The following is a 19,902-nucleotide window of genomic DNA, read 5'->3' as shown; positions in this document are numbered from 1 at the left end:
CACTCCCCCTTCTTCCTGCCGACCATATCTCCTAACGAAAATATCCCCAACCTTGTCTTCCAATCTTGTTACGTATATGCCTGGTTTTCAGACGCCCATAACCAAGCATTAGCTGGTGTAATGAACAATACCTACATGGGCTTTTATACGCCCTGAAAATCGTCATCCTTCCTTCCATCCCAGAACGGACATTTATCATCGTGACAGGGTTATAAACAATTATATACGTCCTGCGACGAACGGAAAAAAGAACCGTGAAATCTAAGTATCTTTCCACCTGGGACATGCACATGAAATATGTCAAATTTCTCTTTTACCAAGAGTCGTCTTGTCTTAACACAAACACTAAACAACTTTGCAGAACCCAGGTAAATTAATTACTAAAAGGTCGTTTTTTATCAACATTGATCTACGGGTCCTCCTTTTCCCATTATTTATCGACAATTTTTTTTAACCAAACATTCGACAAAAATTCAATCAGTTTGATTTTTATTCGCATCCTGATAATAATTCTTAAGTGAACAGCTAATGATAATGAGTAATTATAAATTATTGAACCGATCTGTTTGGATCCAATAACTGAACGATTTGAAAACGGAAATATATGCCCGGTTACAGTGCTTAAAAATAAATTTGAAACGATGGGTAATTTCTATGTAACCCTATCTTGCCCAATGTTGCTTCAAGGCAGACCTTAAATGTGCATAAAGTTACTTGAGAGCAATGCCAAATTTACCAATTTTGTGTAAGGATAGAAGGAAATCCAGTGAGTTTAGGGCGGGCGCAGTGTTTTTACTGCTATTTCTGCCCGTGTATTGGCAACACTGATTTATTTAGCGCCAAACTAAACGCACTAAGCTCATGGCATTTCCAATTAACCTTTAACAAAATTGCTAATGTTCATCTTGCTCTACGACAATCACTGCACATTCTGGCTTATTGTACTTTCCTAATTTCTTAGTTCTGCGCAATAGACCCGATCCTTCTGCTAAGAAGTACCAGGTCATTGACTTGTCCTTTACAATCCCTTTTCGTGGGGTTTCTTGTCATCCCAGGTTATGTCTCCATTGAGCAGTCGCATGCGAAGATAATATGGGGTGGCTATTCTTCCTCATCATTGCATAACAACAAATGGGGTCATCATTGAATATGCCCATGTGATGTAGGTGTTTTCTCAGATGCCAGTGACCGGTAGTCCTAACACTGAGTTTTGCCCTTTCTGACAGAGAATTTTCCAGTTTTGTTAAGGATTGTTTTAACGTAGGCTTACTGTGTAGTTCCCCTAGAGTTTATCCTGTTCTCCTTTTGTCTTTTTTTTAATCCATTCTATGATGAAGGATTCTGTTTTTATTAGCCGAAGAATAGGTACAAGGCCGTCTTGCAGCTTCCCTTTTGGCCAATGTGTCTGCCTTTTCATTACCCAAAATTTCCTTTTGTCATGGTGCTCGAGAGACTATCTGGTTGTTGTTTTCCCAGGTTTTGAAGATTTTAAATGCATGACTAATTTTGATATGACACTAAAATGAGAGATGCTTTGTTTTATATCGAATGAGGATTTTTTTATTAGTGTAAACTCTTTTATGATTTTCTAAGGCACATAATCGTACGAGTACCTTTTTATACTTTAAATTTACAAGGGTTGATGCAAAATATAACGTTGTTTAAAATGATTGACAATGGGGAGTTTTGTAAGGGAGGAAAGTATCGGGGTAGAACGGGATACATCCGACCTTCCAATAAATTCTTCCGATATTGTTATGTGCGGCCAGTGTTCGACGTCCATAGCCGAGCCGAGCACCGACTAACGCGGCGAACAACAGTCCCGACATGGGCTTTCATACCATCGACATTTATTGTCATGACAACGTTGTAAAAAGTTTACACACCTCGTTTGCCGATAATGGTGAAACAATGGAATCTCGGTGTAAATTCCGTTCCGTTTACTCGGTTTATCATTCTGTTTGCACTCCACATCGCCCTTTAATACAAATGTTTTGAGCCCGGGGTGTATTTTCCTAGGAGCCTTTTTAAAATAACAAACAGCGCTCATTTACGCGTCATTCCTGTATGGATTTGAGAGAAAAATAGCCCCTGTCGTGCACTTCTTTTAGAAACAAACCTCAGGGATAAGAACTAAGAGAACCCCACCTCGATATTATTCTCCCGTAGGTACTATAATGGACAGAACACGCTGACCAAATATATTTGTTGGGTAACGTTCAGTCGGAGTTGGATGTTTAAAGAGATCAAATTACACGGTTCGTTGATCATAGTTAATCAAAGCATGATTTAAATTGATTGATAATTCTAATATAAAGTGTGGCTGAGATGAAATTTCGGTTAACTACCACGGACCAACTAAAACATACGGGCTAATATAATTACCTGTACCTGCATTTCGCTAACAGCTCCCCTTGACCAACTTCACTCGCCGAGAATCCAAATACGATTACACGAAAAGAAAAAAGGGACTGGAAAAAGTTGTGGGTTGAGATGACGAGTCAGTCTCCCGAGGTACCGAAGTCGCTCTAGCTCAGTGCTTAGAGTAGCGGGGTACAGAGCCGGAGATCGTGGGTTCGAGTCTCGTTCCTAACATTAATTCCAACATTGTGGTGTTTGGTGACCGTTAGTCAATGATTATTCGGAGATCGTGAGATGCGATCTGGTGTGGCGTAGGTTTAGGAAAACATTTTCTTTATAGTACCAACGTTTCGATCTTTATTGAGATCATCTTCAGGGCCTGGGATTTAGAAACATTGTTTAAATTTTACAAAAACATGTAGGTGAGAAAAAAAATGTATTTATACAATGCTAGAAAATTTTAGATTAAAAGAAAACAAAAATTATACAATGTTAGAAAATTTTAGATTAAAAAAAATTTATTCAATGTAGAAATTTTTTTTTAGATTAAAAAGCAGCATTGTGTAGCATTGTAAATTCATTTTTTAATCTAAAATTTTCTAACATTGTTGTAGAAATGTATTTTTTTAATCTAAAATTTTCTAGCATTGAATAGAATTTATACAATGTAGAATTTTTTTTTAATTAAAAAAACAGCATTGTGTAACATAATATAAATTCATTTTTTTAATCTAAAATTTTCTAGCATTGTATAAATTCATTTTTTTCTTTTAATTTAAAATTTTCTAGCGTTGTATAAATTCATTTTTTATCTAAAATTTTTTAGCATTGTATAAATTTGTTTTTTTAAATTTAAAATTTTCTAGCATTGTATAAATTCATTTTTTATCTAAAATTTTCTAGCACTGTATAAATTCATTTTTTTAATCTAAAATTTTCTAGCATTGTATAAATTCATTTTTTTTCTTTTAATCTAAAATTTTCTAGCATTGTATAAATTTTTTTTCTTTTAATCTAAAATTTTCTAGCATTGTATAAATTTTTTTTCTTTTAATCTAAAATTTTCTAGCATTGTATAAATCCAATTTTTTTCCCACCTCCTACATGTATTTATACAATTTAAACAATGTTTATAAATCCCAAGCCCTGAAGATGATCTCATTAAAGATCGAAACGTTGGCACGATAAAGAAAATGTTTTTCTAAAACCTACGTCACACCAGACCGCATCTCACGATCTCCGAATAATCACTAATTTTTCATCTCAATCACACTTTAGATAAAAATTATAAATCAATTTAGCAGACTGCCGATCGGAAAAGAAAAAAAAGACGACTTAAAAAAAACTCTGACAACCATGATTATCATATTGTCTTTTTATTACATCAGACTTAATAGATTAGAGAATACACAAGTAAAACCGTATTGGATCCTAGCCGTTTACCATGCTAACGAAAATAAACACAATAAAGCGAATAGAATTTTTCGAAAGGGGCAGATCGCTGTAGTACTTAAACTTATCGATATAGATTATTTTCCACGGCAGATTAATAAAGCGTATGCTCACTTGTAACAGCTATTAATTTTGATCTCGAAGTGAAAAACGAAAAATAATCATAATCAGCACGATGCGACGGGGATTTTGTTTGCAGGGGTTCACGAAGGTAGTTTGTAACTCGCGTCACGGCCTCTGATCAGTAATTTTATTACCTTTTCGAAAAAAGCTTCGAATAGAGAACCTCTGTAAGAAAATGGACCGCAAACACCGACTTTATTTTAAAGGAAAGGGGACGGCGGCCTAAACCCTTGAGATTGGATCGAACACAAGGGTTGCATAAAAATAAGTCCTTTCTGGAATTGAAATGAACAAAAAAAAAAAAGAAGCTGGGGGAGAATTTTGACAATTTTTCCCTACCATCGTCATTCATTTCTACTACATTTACATTTTAACAGTCTTTAAAGATGAGCGGGCCAATTGAATCTTTATTTAATGGGCGCGAGTTAAAATTTTTAATTTTTATTGGCTCAACAAACTTTAAAAGAGAGTTTAACAAGCTTGATTGACGTCAATCGTGCTTTCGGTCCTTCAATGGATTGTTGTTTTTTTTCACACAAAAAATTAGTACAACCCTTCAAGATTATATTTGAAACGAAGATTTCTAAAGTTGGCATTTAAAATCCACCTATCGGGCAAAATGCCATTCTCTGCCTTTTAATGTTTCTACTTTTCTGACAGTGAACTACTTCTAAACGTCAAATCGTTACGATAAAAGGATAAAAGGCGAGGCTCTCATTTACCGATTTCCGAGTATGTTCGGCCCCTTATTTATTACACGGGCCGTGTATTATTTTCGGCTAGTGCCAGTTGCACTCACAAGAATTCCGAGGCTGGGGCTGGCTATACACCGTACGAGTATATCATGGGCAGGCCGGGGATTTTTTCCCCCTTTCGACGGACTGAAATAACTCGCGACGCCACACGAACCGAAAATAAAACGACGATGAGGCAAGAAAGAGTAGCAGAGAGCATCCGAGCGAGAGATAGAGATAGAGAATGGGTGAGCGGTGTACGTGAGTGAATGTATGTGTGTGTCGTTAGTGATATATATATTTTGAAAAAATCGAAACCAGGCAATGAGCTGACTGCTCGAAAAATTAATTTTATATGTGTGGTGATTAGTGACCGTTAATCGATAATTTTCAGAAATCGTGAGATGCGGTCTGGTGTGATGTAGGTTTCAGAAAAAAAAGAAAGGTTTAAAGAAAATGTTTTTCTGAAACCTACATCACACCAGACAGCATCTCACGATTTCTGAAAATTATTAATTTTATACCACAGTTTTATTGCAATAACCAAGATTCAATTTTTTAAAAAATTTTAGTAATTGTCACAAATTTTTCAGATAAATTGAAACCAACCTTGGTTTTGGTTTGGTATGATTTCATCTACGGCTATCCTATTGGAACTTCCCGTTGCAATCACGGTTTAAACTGGGTTTAGTGGAACCTTGTTAAATAATATGAACCAAGGTTCCATGAAGAACCTCGTGGTCTAATGATGACATGACTTGAAGAGTATAAATAAAAATGCAAAAGAAAAAGCACCGAATTATATCTGCTGAAAAGAAATAGAAATTGCCGGACTTGTTGCTGATTAGAAACACTATAAACGGTTAAAACTTTCTCATGTGAAAGAATCGATTCGATATTTTGCATGTCAAAAGTTGATTAATTTTTTATTGAAACGTGGGAGTAAAAACTAATTCAAATCGCTTTCAATATTCGTTGATCAAAAGTTCAATTTTCAATAGCATAAAGATTATATTTATAGGGGTATTCAAGATGTTTATTAGATGTTAACTTGTGTTAACTGGATTAGAGAAATATACAAAAAGATTGTGAACGCTTCCTTTTTTCTTAGCATGTTAAATTTTAATTTTTCCGCAATGCTGCGCGTGGTGACTGGTGTAGCCCCCTATGACAGGCTCGTGGTTGTTTGTTTTGGTTTTCTTTTGTGTTAAATTGTAAGATGCCAGAAGTTAATAAGAAGGAAAATTAATCAACTCTTTCATTCAAAATGCATCTATGTACTCGAAAAGTACTAACAAATGACCCGCTTCAATTCGTGCCGACATACCTAACCTGTATCCTAACGTCTAACAGCCTACAACTTATAGGTTAAGGGATGTATCTATTATGAATGAGAATATAAGGATAGGTGAGAAATTAACAAAAGAAATGTATTGGTCTGATTTAATTAATGGATATTTAAAAATAAAAATACGTTTCAATAAATAACAGCTGTTAAATTCATGGCCGCCATGTTTGTTACCTACGTCCTAACGGCTAACAATGTGACTACATAATTATTCGATTTGACTTAACATCTAACATTGGCCCTTTTAGATCGAGCAATGTTAAGTAGCCGATTTTTACATGTCTACATCATCATTTTTCTCGATCTAATGACGATTTCTCGACATTAGACGTATGAGCGCTCCTTAATTCTGAACTGTATTTAACCCACGATCGATGATGTTCAAACCAGATTCATTATTTGTACTACGTTCGAGATAAAATGAAAGAAGACAACTTTTAAGTTCGGTTAGTACTAAACTCAGTTTAAACCGATTTTGTGCAATGGGCCTTAATAGCAAACCGATGAAACCTATAATATACAACCGTTTCAAAACGAGAAAAAAATAGTTATAAAACTGTCTTGTTTTATTACGTTTATACGTCGTAAAAACGGCAGTTCGCAATAAGTTGAAAATAAAATGAAAGGAATCTGATTGTAATAAATGCAGAGGCAGATAGGAGAAGTTTAACTGCCACTGTGTGTAACAGTAAAAGCTAATCTAATCTTTAAAAGCGTAATAAATATTTACTATTTGTTTTTTACCTATTTTCTTAATCCCTCGGCAAACATTGCTACCCAGGAAAGGTGCTTGAATTGTGATATTCCACTGACGATACTGTGCTCTGTTTAACTTGCCTTTACTGTATCACTTTTGCTTATTGTAAAATAGAAAGTGAAATGCTACTGAGATGTTCAAACACCGGCGGACAGTAACGAAATTAATAAATATGACGACTAAAGTATTCTTAAATTACTTCATCATAAGGAGTTATTACTTAAGTCAGATTTGTAAACAGGATTTCTGAAATGCTGAACAAATTCAGCTAAAGTAAATAAAATAATTGCTCAGTTTTAACTCTCTCTTGCCAAACTTTGCCTCAGGGTAATACCAAATTTAGCAAATTTGTTTTAAGATAGCAGGAAATCCATTGAATTTAGGGCGGACGCAGTGTTGTTCCTGCTGTTTCTGCCCGTGTATTGGCAACACCGTTTTTTCCGCCAATTTAAACTCACGGGATTTTCTGCTCACCTTTTAACAAAATTGCTCCAAGGGGCAAACATTAGGGAAACAAATAATTTATCCAAATTTGTAAAAACAAATTGAAATATTTTTTTAAACAAATTTTAAAGACACGGTCCTGAACATAGTTCGTGTTGTAAGTTATCGCGAGCGAGATCGAACTTTAAGGTCATGCTTGACTTAAAAACGGCTCATCCGAAACGATCATACGCCGGTGGAACAAAAAGCAAAAAACGGGACAATTACACTAAATTTAATTTAGGACGCATCGAATTCAATGGATCGCGAAGTCACTTAGTAATTTTGTTTAAGTTGATTAGAGCCCGTTTCGAGACTTTAGGCCCGATATTGTTAAGAGGATAAAATGAAGAATGAATATATTTCAGAGATAAGATCATTAACATAACCTTCACGAATGTAAATGACGAATATCACGATCTTCCCTAACATGTTACAGCGACAGAATAATCCTTTGTAAGATTGAATATTTATCAGGCAGAAAACCTGAACTTGTATTTTCTTTTTTTCGAGATCGAAAGACCCATGGAAAAGAGTTGAAAGTTTTCGATGTCGGGGTTTTAAGCAACAGGGCAAGTTTTGCTCAATGATTCCGATGGTTTGGATCAGCGTCAAAGAATTTTTTTTTACTTCTTGAGCTCATAACAGCTGATATTAAAAGCGGGTACAATGTAGGAAGATCGGTAGAACGTCGATGGCAAGGTCGTTCCGAGGGCCCTCTTGTTAGGAGTTATTGCTCGTTATACGAAAGGGGGAGGACTTAGAAACAGACAGTTTCTGTCCAAGCGGAGGATGATGCCGGTGGACGGGAGGACCCGGGAGCGGAATGAGATAGAACGAGAGGAAACGGAGCCGAGGTATAAATTGGAAATGCCACAAGGTTATATGAAGGCCTGGGGTGGGACCTTCCCTAACGAAATGACAGTAATTCGAATTGTTTGCCTTGTACAAGCGCATTCCGGAGGAAGCCGCAACCCCCGGCACGGCGAAGTGAGATTAGCACTCTGTCACAATCCTTTTCTCCCTTGGCCGCAGCACAACTTCGGTATTAAGAAACTACATAATTAACTTTCTTGCATTTGAGACTGTCGGTCCTGAGACGCTCCAATTCTATCAGCCTCGCCTACACATACAAAACAGTAGAAGAAAATAATAAATTATTTTGGAAAACATTGAGTACTGAATCTGTTCAAAAGCGATACCGCGAGTTACTCTGACAGATAATACATTTATTGGAGAAAAAAACATGGTTTATCAATCGTACTTCAGGAACTTTGTTCGGCTATTTGTACAGTAACAGAGTCAAGAGCTCAGACAGTCTAAACCGCTGAAGGATCATCCTGACCTGACACTCCTTTGGCAGTCGCGATTGACACACGGACACATTTAGACCAAAGCCCGCGTATGTGTCAGGCATACAAAGAAATTGAAATGTATCATTTCTTGGCTCCATATAGAAAGCCTGTATGCCACCCGATATGAGAATTGCTCTCGAGATATGCAGGGAATCTTTGGGTCCTCCATTTTTCGAGGAAACTGTATTTCTGATTCTAGTTGTATCACCACATTTGGTGTCTGATGTATCCTGTGTCAACTGTTTCATGAGCATGTATTTATATGCGTATTGTGGGTTAAGTACAAGAGTATCGATGGCGGAATATCACTCACCTTAACGACCTTTAAATAGACTTGTTAGTGTACGTGCTCTTGATTTACATCCTGACAGATTTTACTAGTTTCAAAAATTCATCCTTCTTCTCTTATTTTGTACATTTGATTTCTGTATCCAATGAGGTCGTCGTAAGTTTCAAGATTTACATTTTTAACATTTATGGCCTAATGTTGTCTTATTGCAAGTCGAATTTAAGCAATTTTGTTAATGGTTAGTGGGAAAACCCGTGAGTTTAGATTGGCGCTAAATAAATCAGTGTTGCCAATAAACGGACAGAAACGGAAGGGACAAAATTGCGCCTGTACTAAACTCTCTGGATTTCCTGCTAACCGTAAACAAATCTGCTACAGTTGGCATTGCTCTGAAGCAACTTTGTGCAAGAAAAGGTTAAGTTAATGCTTGCACGTTTTTGCCAGAGCACCTCAAGGTTTGCTTTGACCTTCATCCATAGAAATACCTATTTTCAAATATATCAAATATATTGGACTCTATTAAATAGTTACCGTTAGTAGCATTTGGGCATTATTTTTTGGTGAATGATTTTTTTTATAATTGCATAAAGGAATCGATTGGACTTCTATTTTTACCTGTATCCTTCACTTTTTCTAAGTTTGAATAGGACGGTAAATTTCATTACGCAAGATTGTTTGTAAGTAATTGGTTTTCTTGGGAAATTCTCTTTGTCCCGGGTCGTCGAGGTTGTGCAAGAGGAAGTCGAGTCTTACATTGAATTTGGCAGCCGGTAGACTCAAAGTGGCGAAAAACACAATAAACTACTAATTGTGGAGTCCTTGTGGTCAGCTGGGCAAACTAATGTTTAGCCCTGACTATGCAGGAGACATTCACTTTTTCGTTTTCTCCGAATGGTTTCTTCGTTAAAACTTGCACAATAGAGGTTATCTAAATTATCGTATGTGAGGCATTAGTTGAGCAATAAATCTAGCGATCTGAAGCGACCTCTAGTGGCAGTTGTGACGTATTATGTTATCATAAACTTGTCTCGGTGGTCTCGCGCTAAGTGCTTTGTCCATTTAGGATCGCGTTCATAAACCTGACGCGCTGTCGATTAACATCACATTTATATTTAAAGAGATATTTTACGGTTTAGAACTATATCCGAAACTCTGCTACGTTTGCGTTATAATGTCGTCGATTGGCTAATTTGTGTTTTTTATTTTTGTCCACCTGGGAAAGAGAACGCCCACTGCGATCCGGTCGGACTTTATATAGGACCTGTCCGTAGCCTTAGAAAACGGGGACTCCTGCTGTTCGCTTCCCACTGGGTTCACCATCCGCCTCGCTGACGTCCCTTTATAAACTCGGTTTCGGTCCGATATAACCCCGAGAATGTTTTTTTTCCTAAAAGGCCCAATCCACCAGCTATTACGGCAGGTGCATAAATCAACGGATAGTGGATTTTTTCACCGGATGGCTAATTTAATCCTTCACGAATATAAATCGTGGAATAGGAAAAATTTCGGCTTTCTAAAGAGTTCACACCGTTCCTGGGCCTTTCCCCATGTCCGTGTGAACTCCCAGCGGACGGGGGTGGCTCCTATACGTAATTACGGTAAAACTGTCTTCATCAAATTTTCACCGGGAGGCGGACGGGCCTATTAAATTATTTATTTGTGAGGGGTCGGAAGGTGAAAGGCCGGCGGGTTTGGGGGCGGCGAGAAAACCCGGCCACCAATTTCGGTTCGGATCCACCCTCGGACCTCCACCCTTACTACGTGTCTATACTGCATACTGTCTCATACCGGACGGTTTAATAACTCCGGCCCCGACCCACTATCTATATGATAATTGCTATTACCTCTCTAAACCTTAGCCGCCATAAAACAAAATACCTTATATGCCGAGAGATCCCAGTAATAACCCCAGAAAGAAATTGCCCTTTATCCTACCAACCGCTCGCATTACTCGACTCGAATCGCTCTCGCCGGTTTTCTTTCAAACCCACATCGAACTGGAGAAGGAATCCAATTATTTACAAATCAAGGGAAAACAAAAATATTAACAACCGTCCAACAGTGACAGTACAAGTCTTACGACGCTATCATACAGGAAAATTTAAAGGCCGTATTACATATTTACTTAAGAATTACAAGTTGTCAAGATAAGCGTTTTGTTGACGAACCGGACCACTTGCTGATATTATTCGTCAGGTCTAACTCTTTCCAATTCCGTCATCACGTTTCAAGAGGATTTCGATTTCTTTAATGATTGATTGATAGGCGTGACATGTTTACACACCCGACAACAAAAATAATCTGGAAATTAGTTCATTTACCGTTATAACTATCCAGTACTCAATTTCTGACCGACACTAGCTTACTCAACCCTTTTGTCCCAAACGTTGCCGCAAGGCAACACCAAATTTAGCGAATTTGCTAAAATGTACCTAATCCATAAGGTTAGCGTTTCTTTGGGCCCGTTTATTGGCAACACTGATTTTTTGCGCCAATCCAAAATTTCCATTTTGGAATGTTTAGCAAATTTGTTTAAGGTTAGCAGAAAATCCCGTGAGTTATGGGTGGGCACAGTGTTGTTCCTGCACATTCTTTCCGTGTATTGGCTACACTGATTTATTTGGCGCCAATCTAAATGCTCTATCACTAATGCCTTGAGATTCCCGCTACCTTTAACAAAATCGCTAAATTTCGTCTTGCTCTAAGACAATATTAGGCTATGAAGGGTTAATAAACTATATCTAAATTCGATAGTTCCAATTGTTAAACATCGAATAGTTACAATATTAATAATAAAAATTCCACATTATGAGATTTACTCCTATAGTCTGAGGTGTGATGATAGTTACTTATACAGCTTGTGAGGTTAGCAGACCAGGATGATCGATAACTATCAAATTAGAAATTCCTCATGTTATAGACTCATTTATGTCTACCATAAAAGAATATTATTTAGAATTGATTTTAGACTGAGAACGCATCATGTATTGAACCAAGCCTGCTAAATGTGAATGAAACAGAAAATAATTTATTATTTTCCGGAAATTTGAGTTACGGAGGTCAATGTTGACATGTTATTTAGGAACTACCTTCCACGTAAACAAGATAAAAAAAAGCTTTTGTATGTATAACGGAATCTATTTTATATTGCGATCACGCTTATTGCCTTAGGGAACATGTTTGTGCCATGGAACGATGGCTCCCGGCCTCCGACCGCAAAATTCGGTCCAAGGTGAACACGTAAAAAACAATTCACCTAAAGAAGTATTCAGTGAAATAGATAGACTCAAGGAATAAGAAAAATAGACGGTCGTTGCGCTAGGGCTAGGATGGATCTCTTTTCTCTCTTTCTCTCACACACACACTCTCTCTCTTCTTAATTAAACTTTTTCCCTTGCCGAACTCGGGAATTTTGACCGAATAAGCATTAGTGGAGTTGCATCTAGTGTGGGGGACTTAGATTGAAGGATTAGGGGTGAGGGTGGGGTGGCCTGGGGGAAATGAGGAGGAAAGATTCATTGCATCTAATTCATCACCACCACCTACTCCCCCGACCTAATATTGATTTTGCAATTAATGTAAAGTGCGATAATGGACGCTTTTTGTGTTTGCCGAGGGGAAAACAAGCCACACCTACCTCACTCTTTTATACGACTGGTATATAATTATCATTAGGATTAGAAATGGCTTGTTTTACCTGACTTCAAACTATTAAGGAGGACTCATGATTCCCCTTATATTAACGGAGCTCTAAATATTGTAGTTTAGACATATCACAGCCCATCTTAATGGTAACGTCTCCGAGTTATTCCAACACCATCAACGTGTTTGTCGCGTTGGGCAGTTCCGTATGCATAGCGTGGCGAAGTCTGAGAAACCTGTTCTGTACAACCTGCAGCCTGATGACATTAGTCCTGCATATTAGACTCCAGGTGGATCACGCGTACAGAAGCAGCGGTCTGACCACTACCTTGTTGGTCAACCCTTTGCCCCTTTTCTATTTATCATTCACCGCAAGATATTTGGCCGAAGATGCAGCTTCTATTTGGTATTTTATTGTGATTAATTTTCCAACGTTTGCAGAAACTTTTTATCTAGATTGCGTTGTCTAACCTGTTCGATATTGTACCTATCCTCCAAAAGAAAAAGTAGACATCGAAAAGCCATTTTACCCAACGTTGCCAAAGGGCGACACCAAATTTTGCTGATTTTTAAAGGTCAGCTAATCCCATGAGCTTAGGTCGGTTGCCGTTTTTCATTCAATGTTTCATCTTGTATGGGCAACACGGATTTTTTTGGCACCAATTTAAAATTTAAATCTTGGAATCTTATATCTCTAACATGATAGAGCACCCATAACAGCATCTTGTATCGATCGTTATATAAGCCAAACGCAACATTTTTCATAACCAGTTTATAACCCTTTCTAGTTCAAAGTTGCTTCAGAGCAATGCCAACATTTGCTAGTTTCTTTAAGGCAGGAAATACCGTGAGTTTAGGGCGGGCACAGTGTTGTCCTTGCTGTCTTTCTGCCCGTGTATTGACAACACTGGTTTATTTGGAGCCGATGTAAACTTACGGGATCTCCCGCTAAACATTTAACAAAATTGGTAAAGTTAGGCCATAAAGGATTAACAACATTAGGGCAAAGTATTTTGTTGACGTATACAAGAAATAGGATAGGTCTAAGGATGGAGCCTTGAGGAACACCAGATCAATGTCCCTCGGTTCGGAACGGTTCTTCCCCTTCCTCAAAAAAATAATTGAAACGTTATATTCTACAATACACTAGATAAACCTACTGTTATTTTTCCTTCTGTTAAAAACAAAGTTCAATAATCAACATTTTTATATTTATTATTTTTCAAAACTTGTACTTTTATCAAAAGTTTTTATTTTTATAATTTTTTATATAATTTAAACATTTTAGAGGTAAAAAGAAACCGACAAATTTTATTTTCCTTGGCATGACGGACTTTCTAAGAATAGAAGACGAGGAATGTGTATAACATTCTCTGTTTAATCCTGAATAAAGTGGCTAGAAAAGCGGACTGTGCTTGTCTCAAAGTCTTTTAATTTATCTTCACCGCTGTATGTGTACATATTTTAAAATTTAATCCAAAGATTCTTGATAATAAAGATGTCACTGCTGTACCTAGGTGTGAACCGTTTTTCTCCGCAAGTTCCCGCAAGATTTCAACCCCTAAAATCCCTTTAGCCGCTATCTCAGTCTGAGAAAAGTTCCATAGGCAGACCCCCCCCCTTCTCGCATTTTTTCCCAAGTTGCGTCAGTATAAAACATTGTAAATTGAGGACGGTAGTGAGTTGTGAGGGAGTAGATTGAAGGGATGCTGACGCAGCACCTTCCCAACAACCCTCCGATGGGATCCATTTTTTACCCTTATCTAATGGTTTCCTCCTAGTTTCATTATCGAAGCTCTCTCCGTCCCTAGAGTGTCATTACTCCTCTCATCCATCATTCACTCCGTCATCCTATCAATTGATATTACCCGCTTTTTATTAATACGCTACGCTAAACACTATCAGTTTTATTACGGCCTCCTTTACTGGTTATTTACCATTTCCAGATGGAAAAAGTATATATTATTCTAAACGTTGGAATCGTCTTACAATTTTTCTTTTAATTTGCCTTATTTATCGTATAGAAAAAAATTGCTCATGAATGCATTCAGATTTAATGGTGATTAATTTCAATTTTTTTTTAAAACCAGTTTTTCTATTTAATTAATCATATATTCCTTGGTTGTGTTACATGTGATCTTTTCTATATGTGTTCTTATTTTGTTTAAAATTTGTATTGAGTCTTTGAATCTTTATTTCTATTTACAAAATGTTTCTTTTGTTTTAGGTTTATCAACGCGAGGCGCAGAATCGTACAACCTATGATAGATCAATCCAATCGAGCAGGTAACTATCCTTTCGTAGAATAGCGTTATAGACTATAAGACCTGCTAGTCTTGATGATATTTCTCCCTCTCTCTCTCTTTCTCTTTTTCTATTTCTCTTTCTCTTAAGGGGCTCAGTAGTAATTACGTAAGAATAGGGTTGCCTGTAAATTGTTTTTATTACACTTATAGGAGCCTAGGGACAATGAGATGTTGTGACTGATGAGTCCTGGGGGTGTCTCCAAGTAATTGAATTAAGAGTTAGTGGATGTGGGGGAGGAAAGTAGAGAGCTATAAAGGTAGTGGTCGTCTTGTTTGTTTGTACTTACTGGGAGCCGATTTACTAGGCCGTTTAACCCGGTCGATCGCCTCCCGCCCTCTCACCTACAATTAATGCTCGGAGACCCTCCCTAACTACTGCAGGATACTTAACCGGCTATCGCCTTCATTCCACCGCCCCTACTCCCACAAAGCGAGTAGTTCTGTTTTATCCGGTCGTTTTATAAGGGAAGGTGAATTGTGGCTCACTCCGAGGGGGAGGAAGGATCGATTGAGGGTCGGGAGAAAGAGCGAGAGAGGTGATATATCTATGGTGTCCGGAGGGTTGACCTCCCCGGCTATCCATCAGCGACTAGGAAGGAAAGAGAACGGCCGGGGGTCGGTTTTAAGTCTCATATCTGATCACTGTCTCTCTCTTCAAGCAGGTCCTAGCGGAGCGTACAGCCCAGAGGCTGGCGGAATGGGCTATATGATGGATGGCCAACAGATGATGCACCGTTCGGGAGATCCGGCTTTTCATTCAGAATACCACTATCCACATCAGTACTACGGCCACCACCTGTAGTCAGGTATACAAAATTTCTATATATTTATTATTATTACTTTTTATAATTACTCCATTTACATTTGTGACTGACGTACTCACTTTTTCATTATATAACGGGAAATGTTGAGATTATCCTCTTGACACGGTTAAAAAGTTCAGTAAAATGGGATTATGTATCAGATTCAGATAGAATTACAACCACAAATAATACACTATTTATATGTTATTTTTATCAGGTATACACGCAGTCGTTGTCCATTAATCATTATGCTGGATAGCAATTCTAATTTGATCATTGACAAAGGTCAATTATATACAATGAGCTATATGTCATGTAGATATTAAATTAAAATTTCAACGGCAAAGTTGGTCAAAATGGCCAAAGGACAATAAATCACATTCATGCCAGTTGGGAATGGATCTTTTCACTGACTGTAGAATATTGAATCTTATAATAATGTGTATGCCCATCAATCTTTTCAATCACGAATAGTTGTAACGATAACCTCAAGGTTATAAATCGGACATGAAAAATTTATGTTTGGTTGATATAACATTCCATACGAGATGCAGAGTTTAGGTAAAGAGCCATGTCGGAGAGATTTCAAGATGGCGATTTTAGATTGGCGCCAAAAAGAATCAGTGTTGCCAATACAAGGGCATAAACAGCGGGAACAATACTGCCCCCGCCCTAAACTCACGGGATTTCCTGCTAACCTTAAACAAAACTGCTAAAGTTGGCATTGCTCTGAAGCAACTTTGGGCAAGAAAGAATTCGATTATAAATCGGACATGAAATATTTATGTTTGGCTGATATAACATTCCATACGAGATGCAGAATTTGGGTAAAGAGCCATGTCGGAGATAAAAGATTTCAAGATGGCGATTTTAGATTGGCGCCAAAAAAAATCAGTGTTGCCAATACAAGGGTATAAACAGCGGGAACAATACTGCCTCCGCCCTAAACTCACGGGTTTTCCTGCTAACCTTAAACAAAACTGCTAAAGTTGGCATTGCTCTTAATCAATTTTTGGCGTAAAAGGTTAATTTATAAACCGGATGTGAAAAAATTGTATTTTATGTATGTTATTTTATCAGATTATTGATAAAAGATAACAACATGGAGATTTTAGAATGACACCAAAAAATCAGTGTTGCCAACACAAGCCCCCCCCCCCCAAAAAAAAAAAAAAAATCAAATCGGAAATATAGATTCCGGTACATCGAACCAGGGGAAAGAAGTTTTACTACTCAGCATATACGGAAAAAAAAAAAAAAAATCAGTAAAATCTACGATTAGCTAAACTTTGGAGAATTTGCTACATTTTGTATTGCTCTGACGTTGGATAAGAAAGCGTTAAGCTAACACCACCCCTATAAACAGGAATTCATTTACTTTTTAAACTAGAAAAAATCCTAATGGAATTTCTTTTAAATACCCGTGATTTATTAGATTTAAACCGTGCCACACTTCCTGATTTAATGTAAATGAGCCGTCGTACGGCGGCCTGTTACCGGAATATAAATGGCTTTGTCGTCGTTAGTTTTAATGTGTCTTCGACGTTGCATAACGTCGTCCAACGTGACAAAAACTCTGGATTCCACCTGTTTCTGACTGAAGACTGTTGCAAAAGAACTGTCCCGGTGATAACCGAGACTTTTCTTGTATTTCTTTCTGTTTCATAACACTGCCCATTCTACACAATTTTTTTGTTGAAATTTATATTTTTTTTTTCTTTTTCAGAACCCCTCGGCCGTTCGCTCCACCGTGCGCCCTGCATTTTTATTGTTAATTCGATTACAACTTTGAATTTTTTGGGTTGAATTCGTTAGTGGAAAGTTCAGGGTAGGCGAATTGTGCTTTGTGTTATTGCAGTGTTGTTGTGTTTTCTATTACTTTAAATGTTTTACAGTTTACATTTGATGAAATGTAGCACAGATTTGACTTGTTTGTAACAAAAATAATATTAATAATTAAAAAAATAATAATAATAACTAATGAGATATGTTGGTTGAGCCACAACATTAGTATTTAGTTAGACCTCCCCACTTCCCCCTCTATTGAGCATCTAACTCTCTCCATTTATATAAATATGTATTATATATTATTACAGTAGGCAATGTGTATTGTAAAATTTCTATCTCCTGTACTCCCATGCTTTATATTTAAGCACGAACTAAGCGTTTTATAATAACTACGATTAAATTCCGAATGTGGAAAAATGTATACGATTGAAACAAACTATTTTTGCAACTTTATTTATTACTTTATGAACTTGTTTATTCGATGACAGATATTGTAACTTAGACATAATTCGATATCGAAAGCTTTTTTATCTGAAAAATAAATTCATATTCACTAATTACTCGAGGATAAGAACGTTTTTTCTTTCTGTTCTTATCGTGTAATCAGGATTGGAATAAGGTATAAATATAGTTTTTATTATATATTTTACATCTATATTAACACTATATGCAATAAAGACCTTCGCTTGAATAAGAAAAAAGTTTGTAATGGAAATAATAACAATAAATGGATAAATGTGTTCCACCAGGATTTGGCACTCAAGCAAGGTTTAGATGTAAATTTTCCCACTAGACACACGTTCGTCTAACATAATTTAAATATTATGTAGAAGGGAATACACAATGTTCATATAAATAAATGAAAGGAAAAAAGAAACAAAAATGTTTTTTTTGTTGAAAATGTTATTTGGAAACATGTGATTACTGCATTTATTTAGTATTTTGTAAATAATTGTCTTCTGTTACTAAATGGAGCAAGTGATTTTGACTTTTTTATATGTACTTGCATGTTCTTGTAAGGAGTACATTTAAAAACATATGTATACGAGTGGGCCCTGCCTTGTTCCCTCAACAGTTTAGTTCGGTAAATTATTCAAAATAAAGTTTAAATAAAAAAAATAATAAAATAAAAATGAAAGTACAAATACGATTATTAATATGCACCAAGGTAACTAACTCCTAGGTTCTCAATTTGTGGCGCTATTTCTAATGCAAAATAATATTTGTGTGTATATATGTACCTATGATTGAATATAGAATATATGTAAGTGTATAGTGGGCGGGGACCCCCGAAACCTTTTCCCCTCACAATTGGAGTCGAGAGCTTGAAGACGTCACAACAATTACTAAGTCCTCCGAAGTCCAATGTTTGCTGATTCTGTGCCCTGTTGACATTTAGGGTCATCAGGTTAAGTTTTCACCTAGCATGATAGATTAATCTAAATTAATTGTCATGAGGAGTCGGTGAATGATCTTATCATGATTTATATTAAAAATCGAGAATACCTTTAAAGTATTTTAGTGTAGAAAGAATGAAAAATAAAATGTCTTATTTTTTTAACAATCATATTTACTTTTGTTAAACAATTTGTCCGTATCAGTTTACGACTAAGTCAACGCAAAAATTTTAGGGTAATTTATTTATATTGTTAAACTGCATGCTCTAGATGTGCATAATTATTTATTTATCGGGCCAATTTGTTTGAAAAAGTAAACTATCAACATCATTAAAACCAAATCCTCACTTTTATAAAATTAGTCAAGTACTCTTTTTTTTGTTTTTTTAATATTTTTATTGATATGATTATATTACGTTTATGACAAAATGTTTTTAATTAACGCAATTTTAACATTAGTTAATATTACTTATCGATAAAAACAGAAAAAATTGAAGGGAATCCAGGAACCATATTTTCCCACCAGCATTCAGAAAAAAATTCCTCATGACAATAAAATAAATTATAAAAATAATCAGTACCACCTAGGGTTGCAATTCAAACTTGGAAGTTTATCAGACCGCCATGTGGGTCTGTATGGCTTCGAGCTCTCGACTACACTTTTTTTTAAAACCTCAACTCCCAATAAATCAAGAGGTAGTGGAGTTCCTTAAAAGCGGCCCACTATCTGCTTATATATATATGCATATATTCATATTATGTTTATGAANATTATATATATATGTATACAATGGAATTCTCTTATTGTTGTATGATAGAATAAATTGTTTCTTTAAACTGTTGTCTTCTCCATTAAATAATAGAAATATCAGTTAAAGAGAAAAATTTTACTTTCATTTTCCGCTTTCCTTTTCCTTACCGGCTGTTGGAAAAATTCTTCAATGCCTGTCATGATTATGTATTTTTACACGAGCGACACATGCAACAGGTAAGACAACAGGTACAATCATTATCAATAATAATTTGAAGAGAACATGAACTTCATTGTCATTTTGTCTTATATA

General features: G+C 36.3%; 1 protein-coding gene across 5 annotated transcripts in view; it reads left to right on the top strand.

Moving 5' to 3' along the window:
• The window catches only part of LOC106667202 (homeobox protein homothorax), a 209,818-nt gene extending 190,206 nt beyond the window's left edge, over positions 1-19,612 (top strand). For 2 of the 5 annotated variants that reach the window (XM_024225261.1, XM_014395008.2), the window contains 3 exons: positions 14,772-14,830; positions 15,510-15,656; positions 17,380-19,611. In XM_024225261.1, the coding sequence (XP_024081029.1) occupies positions 14,772-14,830; positions 15,510-15,652 (202 nt within the window). In that variant the 3' untranslated portion in view covers positions 15,653-15,656; positions 17,380-19,611. Of the gene's footprint in view, positions 1-14,771; positions 14,831-15,509; positions 15,657-17,379 lie in introns of all 5 variants that reach the window. The other 3 variants (XM_024225263.1, XM_014395009.2, XM_024225262.1) reach the window with 2 other exon arrangements.
• The last annotated feature ends 290 nt before the right edge of the window (positions 19,613-19,902 follow it).

Source organism: Cimex lectularius, unplaced genomic scaffold (assembly GCF_000648675.2).
Source record: "Cimex lectularius strain Harlan isolate CLEC.00 unplaced genomic scaffold, Clec_2.1 scaffold27, whole genome shotgun sequence".
NCBI classification, from domain to species: Eukaryota; Metazoa; Arthropoda; class Insecta; order Hemiptera; family Cimicidae; genus Cimex; species Cimex lectularius.
This window is presented reverse-complemented; position numbering and strand designations above follow the sequence as displayed.